Here is an 8,661-nt window from a genome sequence, read left to right as displayed (position 1 = left end):
GACCAAAGTCAGCTGGGATAGGTTCCAGCATATGAGCAATACAGAAGATGGATAAATGGATGGAGTTACAGCTACAACCAATATAAACTCTGTATTCATATACAATATGAATATTTACACAACCATAAAATCCATGTTCCCTTGCATGACATTCATCCATTCATTTATATTCTATGCCGCTTATCCTCACTAGGGTCGCGTTTATGCTGTGTACGTAAATAAAACGTAAATAAAGTGATTATCAAATTAATACAGTGCTATTATCTTCCTTTTTATAACACTTTTACTGTTATGTACTTGTGTGAAAGCGTTCACCGCCCACGTTTTAACACCTCTTCACCAGTAGGGGTCGCGCGTCCTAACTATGTGACCCGGATGTGAACACAGTAAGAAGCGGAAACGGCTACCAAGCACGTGAAGCAGTCCTCTTCGTAAACACACATCCAGGGCAAGATGGAGATCACAGAAGTCCCTGTCTCTACAGGCGGCAAAAGTAAGAAAAAGAAGAATAAAAACGCAAACAAGAAGAGTGAGGAGAAGGCAGACGACATGGGTGTTCGCGACGTCGGAGTGAAAGAAGAGATGAAGGAGGCCCCCGTCGCTTTTCCTCCAACATTCAGTGTGTCCGAAATCAAGAATAAACAGCGAAGACATCTCATGTTTATGAAACTAAAACAGGAGAAAAGAAAGGTAAACTAGTAATTATCATTATCACAATAAGTGTTATAGATAGGCAAACATGACATTTACATGTTCGACACTGAAAGTGTGAAAGTGGTAATACAGTGTTATTACCAATGAAATGTAATGAAAATACTTATTTACTGTTTCATTAGCTTAACCCTTAACCTAAGTCAGTGTGTGTGTGTGTTTTTTTTTGTATTCCAGCAAAAGATGGAGCTGAAGAAAAAGAGGAAAAGAGAGCAAAAAGCTCTCGGTGACAAGGTGAGTTTCTTCTTATAATACAGGGCTCTACATTAAAAACAACAATGACTTGCCCATGGGGAATCCTTAAGGTGAGGACTACTTGCCCGAACTTGCCCCATGTAAAATGAAAAGACCGCCATAATGATATCATATATCAATATATGCTGATAATTCATCAGATAATAGTACTAACGCATTGTATTTGGAGGAATGTCTGAAACGTATGTTAACATGGCATGCCATACTACCTTACACATGGTAGTCGTAGTAAGCAGTGATATTTATAAGTTGTGCTCCACAATGAAACATTATTGAATAGACACATTTGTGTACTAGTAAAGTGTTTTTAATCCAGAAAAAAATGCTCAATGGTCAAAGAATAATTTGTGACGCAAAGGTGAGGAAAAATCCACAGAGAAATGGAAGCGCTAGATTTTGTAGCTTGTGCAAAATCAGCACTTGGTATTGGATCTAATCGGTGGTGTTTCATTGTGACCACTTCAAATTGTCACAGCAATGTGATTCACTCACCTGTGCCATCATTTGATATGCTGCCGCTAATAAAATACTTGTTTAGGAGGCACTGCTTCATCACTTTTTGCTGTTTTCCTTCACAAGTTGTTGAACAATTACACCATGTTGGAAGGGACGCCATGATAGATGTTTTCCTAGTCAAACCATAGCTGATTGGTTGATCGCCAACAAGAACGGGTGTGGGTAAAACGTGGACTGTGGAGAATAAATGATTCTGATTGGTCCATTTCAAGATTTGCAAGGATTGGTTTGCAAATTAGCACCGGAATTACGCAGTCCGTGTTTTACAAACACCCAACAAGAACCGCTTTTAAAAAAAACTCTTGGCAGTATGGCATGCCAAAGTACACTTGCCCCACGGGAATATCACTGATTGGATTTACTTGCCCCAATTTTGTTTTAACTTGCCCCGGGCCATCGGTACATTGTTATTGTCGAGCCCTGTAATATCAGATATTTGTTATTATTAAGTATAATTAACGCATGTGAACCAGGGCAAACACGCCTCACCGTTATGACGGCAGAAATCCCTTTGTCATTTATTTTTCTGTTCATAAAATACAGTCAAATTGCCATGTTTCAGACATAGATGCAAATGGTGATTAAATAATGATGAATTAATTTCAAAAGTGACACCCATAATAAAAAAAACACATGCCACATATCAGATTCTTCCGGCTAAGCACTCTAAAAAGAGGACTTTAGGTCCCAAGTGACTCCCAAGATATTTTTGTTGCTTCAAAGTAAAGCTGGTAAAGTTATGTTTTATTCCCTCTGTTCCTGATCTAGGCACCGCCAAAACAAGTCCCCAAGACGATAGAGAACCAGAGAGTCTACGATGAGACGATGGTGGACCCACACGATGAAGAGGTTCTGTGGGGTTTATCCAGCCGTCCTCATTTGTGATGCATCATGGTAGATTAATTAATTTTGTGATCATGTGTTCAGATCGCATTTGATGAAGCAACAGATGAATTTTCCGCCTACTTCAACGGGCTAACAAGCCCCAAAGTTCTCATCACAACGTCGGACAGACCCAGAGGGGTGAGCGCCTGTTTGTCCTTCGGGTTCCTTCTCCTTGAAGATGCTTCAGGGTGCTTGTGTGTGTTTCCTGTAGAGGACGGTGAAGTTCTGCGAGCAACTGGCCACGGTCATACCAGATGCCCACGTCTACTACAGACGTGGCTTGGCGCTGAAGAGGATCATTCCCCAATGTGTCGCCAGGAACTTCACATACCTGATTGTCATCAACGAGGACCGCAGAATGCCCAGTATCCTCTACTGTGTCGTAAACATCTAATTCCAGACCTGCTAACATGTAGTAGTAGTTTAGTAGTAGCATGGTTTGTTCCTGGCACACATTTTCAGCTTTGAATATGCTTTGTTCTCCTGTACACATTTTGTTGTATTTTACCAGTTTCAGATTTGAGGTCCGCCTCTGTGACTGGTTGGTTGCCTCGAAGTACATTATTTCCCGTCTTTGTACACCTCATTCAGAGGGTTGACAGCGCGCCAACGCTTTCTCCTTCCATTTCGAGTCTGCTGACTGGTCCCCTTCTCTCTTTGTTCACTTGCTATGAGTGGAAGCCATCAAGCTAAATAGTGGACGAGAGTCACAAGCTCGGCTGCATGACAGTCGAGTGGTTAGCGCGCAGACTTCACAGCTAGGAGACCAGCGTTCAATTCAACCCTCAGACATCTCTGTGCGGAGTTTGCATGTTCTCCCCATGCATGCATGGGATAAGCGGTAGAAAATGAGTGGCGTATGTTGGAGGTTCATCCGGGTTCAGCAATGCTCCAATGGCTGGAGGGCAAAGGGAGAACCTCCCTCTTTACAAAATGCTTGTGGACCTGCCAAGCCACCTTTTGCTGACGACAAGGCAGCGGTCGAGGATCATTTGAAGCGAAGAAAAAAATGGTGACCGCTTCTATTCAGGTAACTATTTAGCATACACACACTGCAGCGTATAATCATTTTTAGATTGTGCTCATAAGAATGAGTATTTACCAGCCAGGTTGTGACCAGAAAAAGTATTTCATCAGTCTTTGCATTCTGCACTTTCCTGTAGATACATGCCCTACGTACAATATAATGTATTTCCCTATATGATCCAGGATGACAGATGCCGTCTTTCCACATCCTGCACACTCGAACTCTGTACTAGTATTCCCCCGGTTTTTGATACAAATTTTAGTCAAAAATCTCTCTCTGTTTTTAATTAAATTTTTTTCAAAATACATCTCTGTGGCTGCACGGCGGTCAAGTGATTAGCGCACAGACCTCACAGCTAGGAGACCTGAGCTCAATCCCACCCTCGGCCTTCTCTGTGTGGAGTTTGCATGTTCTTCCCGTGCATGCGTGGGTTTTCTCCGGGTACTCCGGTTTCCTCCCACATTCCAAAAACATGCTAGGTTAATTGGCGACTCCAAATTGTCCATAGGTATGAATGTGAGTGTGAATGGTTGTTTGTCTATATGTGCCCTGTGATTGGCTGGCGACCAGTCCAGGGTGTACCCTGCCACTCGCCCGAAGACAACTGGGATAGACTCCAGCACCCCCGCGACCCTCGTGAGGATAAGGTAGAAAATGAATGAATCGTCACTCTGCTACACTTGGTGGGTTTCCTGTAGATGTTGTTGGCTGGCATGCGGTTCCTTCGTCATGAACGTGGTCTTTCTTAACAAGTCTTAAGATGGGATGGTTCTTTGTCACCTGCCTGAAGGTCCAACTGCACACTTCAAGGTCAGCAGCGTTCGACTACGCAAGGAGATGAAAGTAAGTAAGAAAAATGATTGATGTATGATTATGATAAATCAGTGGATTGTGGTGTGTTGGGAAGGTGCGGAAATAAATTATTCAACATCTATTTTTCATGTATTTATTTTTGAAAGACTGTTAATAAGCCATGAAGTTAAAAACATGTCTTGATTGTCCCCCGTTGTGAGCTGATGAATGATGGCCAGAGAGGAGCCACCCCGCCTGGGTTTACTGCTGCACTCTGTCATCTCAACACCATCCTGCTGCTTTGTCTTCACAGAGGCGAGGCAAGGAGCCCACTGAGCATTTTCCAGAAGTGATTCTCAACAACTTCAGCACACGTTTGGGCCACAGTGTGGGCCGACTCTTTGCAGCTCTCTTCCCTCAGAACCCGCAGTTTGTGGGTCGGCAGGTGGCCACCTTCCACAACCAGAGAGACTTCATCTTCTTCCGACTCCACAGGTGAGGCCTTTGCTGGCCCGGGGTCACATCAGCACAACAGCTCGGATTACCATATGTCATTTGCATGCGTGAAGGTACATCTTCAAGAACGAGAAGAAGGTCGGCATTCAGGAGCTGGGACCTCGCTTCACCCTCAAGCTTCGCTCTCTGCAGAAAGGCACCTTTGATTCAAAGTTTGGAGAGTACGAGTGGGTCCTGAAGGTGATCTTTTCATGCATTCCACGCAGGGCAACAAAGCAACATGACATTTTCTCCAAACACACCCAGTTCAGAATTTTTTCTCAGGAAAAAAAAATGCCACTCCTAAAAAAAAAAGCTGTGCTTTGGTCCTGCTATCGCCACGTTCAGTCATGTTTTTCTTGTGTTTCCAGCGCCATGAAATGGATGCCTGCAGGCGGAAATTCCAGCTGTGAATGCAAAAAAACAAACACTTCTTCCCAGATGACACAAGGACACCACTGTTTGTTATCCCTTGCTTGTTTGTGCTCTTCACTTCACATGAGGCTAGTCCTACCATACATGAGTCCACTTCACTTTAAACACAGCATGCGTGAGCTCACTGGACTGGAAAACTTAATAGTAGGTCAGGATGGGTAGGTCATCATATGAGTCAAATATAAAATAAATCATTCATCTCGCTCACCCTGGACTACATTCACACTAATTTCATTCATGGAATCACTCCTCTCACTCCAGTACAAACATCATCACTCAACAAGAGACTGGAAATACTCCACAGAGGCAAATTGTAGTAAAACAGCAGACGTGATGAGACATAATTGAAGGATAATTGAAGCCAATTCTATCATGATGTGAATGGCCTTGTGTGAGTACACCCTTATTCTCTTAATTACACACTCAATACAGCAGAAAATGCATTTTGTACTAATTAAATTTTAAATCATTTCTGATGTGAAATAACTTCTTACACACCTCCTTGCACTTAATTGGTTCCAGGCATGAATCTCCGTTTTTACGACCTTCTAAATTTGCTCAACATTATTACAGCCCTCTAAACATGAAATCCTGCCCTTTACACTGTTACTCAATATAGTCCACATAAGAGAAAATAACACAGTAATACTTTATAATATAGGCTCACACACGTACCCCAGCGTAGTTTTTTCAGTCATGCCTCATAAAACATACTTGTACATTATAATTACACACATAGTTTTTACACACAATCACTAACTTTTGAACGTACTACCCAAAACAAGCCCAAAGGTACTCACAAGGTACTCAGGCCCTTAATAATTATGGGTGATAATTATAATGTGTAATAATTATGTGTGAGTACAGTACTGTGTTAATATTGTACGTATAATATGAATATCTCATCCCCAGTGGTGAGTACTGTGGAGTAAAGGAGCCAGTATGAAATGTGAAAACCATTTTATTCTTGGAGTCGGATATGGAAAAGCTGTACAAGGCACATGTGTGTGGTGGTGGGGGGGTTAATTAGTTGGTTTTATTCATACATTACATTTACACTTATTGTGCCACCTTGGCACCTGGATGTGTTTATTTGTTAATAATAATAATAATGAAGTGAGTTGCTTGTTCCCAATTTTCCCTCAACACTCCTTAGGCGATTTTAGTCCAGAATGCAAAACCTGCAGTAAACAGCCTCAAGGCACCACATTGGTGAATCCCTGCGAAGAGAAAATACGTTATGATATTTTTTTCAAGTATAATTCAGACCGTAGATGTCAAGCCAATGCTCACAGAGGGAGGGGATCGCTGCTATAGGAAGGAGCAGACTTTCTGCGGTCTGAACGGGTTGTTGCTGGACGACATGCCGGTGAGCAGGGGGTCCTGTTGGGCGTTCTGAAGACAAAACTGCTGCAGGTCCGCAGCGGCTTGGGACACCTAACCACAACCAGGATGAAAAGATTGATTAAGATTGCCAAATTTGTCATTTTCGGTATAGACGTCACGATCTTTTTCGGTCAAAGCCAAACACGCCCTAAAATGAAAAAGAGGCATACGCTTTTTTTTCTTACCTTTACTCGGTTCATTCCCGCTTCAAGGCGTAGCTGTTGAACGATTTTCTTCATTGCGACGATGTTGGATGACATTGTGGCGATATAACTCCTTTGGTCTCGAAACAATACAGTTCTTCAACTTGATAACAAGCGACTTCTTCATCAACACTCGACTTCCGGCTTTTGTGGAGGCGTGGCCTCTTAGTGTTGCTTTCAAGGACTCGGAACGCAATACGAACTGGCAGACACCTCAGTGTTTCACAGTACCATACTGTTCACCGCCTTGAATGTTGCTTTCAGGGGCTCGGAATACAAGTGGAATTGACCTCTCTTATATTATTAGTTTGATTGTAGGTTATTTATGTTACATTACCATACTGTGTGAAATTACGTTCTAACACTAACATGTACACTAACACTCACGAACATTAAAAAATAAAGCCGACGAAGAAATTATTCCTACATTTCCTGGAGTATTTGAATGCGACTTTCGAGGAGCGGAAACGCGGTTACAATGTGTCACTGCGACACAAGACTTCCGTACTTGCAAACAAAAAACTTCCGTACTTCGAAATGTATCTTATCCTGAGGGCGCGAATTTCCACAGTATAATCCTGAATTCGTGTCGTTGTGTACCGAAAATGACGACCGCTTCCTCATCTTTTTCTTAACTTTTTCATTGTGAATTATAACCACTTAGTTAAGGAAACAAACAATTTTGCTAGTAAGACCACTCTCTTTTGCTACGTCGCCAAGATGGCGGCGACTGAGAGCGGTAAGTGTCCACTTCTGGAGCGTGTTGTGTGGAACATCCGGGTACCGGGTACCCACTGCGTTCAGTGTGAACGCACTTACGTGCTCAAAGTATGGAAGTGCGCGAATTGAAACACAATCCTCTGTGTATTTTATCGGTTCTTTGTAGTGATTTGATTGCGTTTTGCTTATCTTGTTTAAAAAAAAACCGCAAGCTTTACAAATGATGCATTCAAAGTCCTCCTCCTTTTCTTTAGTGGCAGCACCAGAGCAACCAATGCCGGCACCCTCATAAAGTCCCTGCAGTGTGGACAATTCCACTTTAGTTTCTGAAGCGCCCGCCTCCAGCAGAGCAAACAAACCGTAGTGGTCATAAAAGAAAGACACGAGTGGTCGCAGTCTGGAACCGCAGAAGATGGAGCTGTCTTGCCAATCTGCTCACACCGTGGATAGAAGACCCATCAGCTGCAAGGTGTGTTCACGTTATTGTGGAGCACTTTTTCCTCCTCTTGAGTGTTTTTTGTCGTTGTTTTCTGTGCTCAGTTGTTGGAGCTCCATGTTCTCTATGTGCCTGATGAACAGTGGAACGTCAAGCTGAATAAAGTCCCTGCAGATGCCACAGAGAGCTTCATATCCGCCGGCTTCATCAGGTTTTATTCTGATTCAGTCAACCATTTAGTTTATGGAAACCAAATGTGCCGATATCATTTATTTATTGTTGTATTGAAGCATAAAAACTATCTGGATTTGGAATTTGAAGTAGTTGGTTTTGCTCAAAAGTTGAAAATGTATCTAATATCACAAAAGGTCACAATATCTGGAGAATAAAGTGCTAATGTCGGGGCAAAAAATAATGCTATGAGGCAAAAGTGACGAGATACAAAAATGTAAAATATTACAGGGGAAAGTCCTAATATTTTAAGACTGAAGATGTGTTTTTTTCAAGAAAAAAAAATCATAATCATAACACGACCAAAAAAAGAGTTTTTTAACAACGTATATCAGCATAAAATGTGATATTGGTCTTCTATCTTCTTCTTGGCTTAATGCATGCTAATGTTTATAACAAACCCACACTGTGCTCCTCTATAAGGAGTTTATGGCAATGATAATGGTTTTATTTCATTTGAACATGCATCAGACTACAATTGAGTGCATCCCATAATCAGTTCACAGTTCCACATGTCCAAAAGGAGTAGAAAGAAGCAAAGCTTATTAAATCCTACCCCTTTATGAAAT

At 42.1% G+C, this 8,661-nt stretch overlaps 3 protein-coding genes across 5 annotated transcripts in view; 2 read left to right on the top strand and 1 right to left on the bottom strand.

The window, feature by feature from the left end:
- The first annotated feature begins 385 nt into the window (after window positions 1-385).
- rpf1 (ribosome production factor 1 homolog) lies at window positions 386-5,918 on the top strand. Its single transcript, XM_058072924.1, has 9 exons — window positions 386-690; window positions 889-945; window positions 2,251-2,331; window positions 2,410-2,505; window positions 2,579-2,732; window positions 4,155-4,237; window positions 4,500-4,681; window positions 4,756-4,882; window positions 5,053-5,918. The coding sequence occupies exons 1-9, from the start codon at window positions 454-456 to the stop codon at window positions 5,092-5,094; spliced, it is 1,059 nt and encodes a 352-aa protein (XP_057928907.1). The 5' UTR covers window positions 386-453; the 3' UTR covers window positions 5,095-5,918.
- A 141-nt stretch (window positions 5,919-6,059) lies between these two features.
- Window positions 6,060-7,133, bottom strand: LOC131129387 (guanine nucleotide-binding protein G(I)/G(S)/G(O) subunit gamma-5). Its single transcript, XM_058072925.1, has 3 exons — window positions 6,688-7,133; window positions 6,410-6,553; window positions 6,060-6,336 (listed from the first exon to the last, which is right to left on the bottom strand). The coding sequence occupies exons 1-2, from the start codon at window positions 6,760-6,762 to the stop codon at window positions 6,428-6,430; spliced, it is 201 nt and encodes a 66-aa protein (XP_057928908.1). The 5' UTR covers window positions 6,763-7,133; the 3' UTR covers window positions 6,060-6,336; window positions 6,410-6,427.
- A 58-nt stretch (window positions 7,134-7,191) lies between these two features.
- Window positions 7,192-8,661, top strand: part of spata1 (spermatogenesis associated 1) — a 139,993-nt gene continuing 138,523 nt past the window's right edge. The window contains exons 1-3 of one of the 3 annotated variants that reach the window (XM_058072923.1): window positions 7,192-7,444; window positions 7,680-7,894; window positions 8,005-8,072. In XM_058072923.1, coding sequence (XP_057928906.1) covers window positions 7,838-7,894; window positions 8,005-8,072 — 125 coding nt within the window. In that variant the 5' untranslated portion in view covers window positions 7,192-7,444; window positions 7,680-7,837. Of the gene's footprint in view, window positions 7,895-7,965; window positions 8,073-8,661 lie in introns of all 3 variants that reach the window. The other 2 variants (XM_058072921.1, XM_058072922.1) reach the window with 2 other exon arrangements.

The sequence above is a fragment of the Doryrhamphus excisus genome, chromosome 5 (genome assembly GCF_030265055.1).
Source record: "Doryrhamphus excisus isolate RoL2022-K1 chromosome 5, RoL_Dexc_1.0, whole genome shotgun sequence".
Lineage (NCBI taxonomy): Eukaryota > Metazoa > Chordata > Actinopteri > Syngnathiformes > Syngnathidae > Doryrhamphus > Doryrhamphus excisus.
This window is presented reverse-complemented; position numbering and strand designations above follow the sequence as displayed.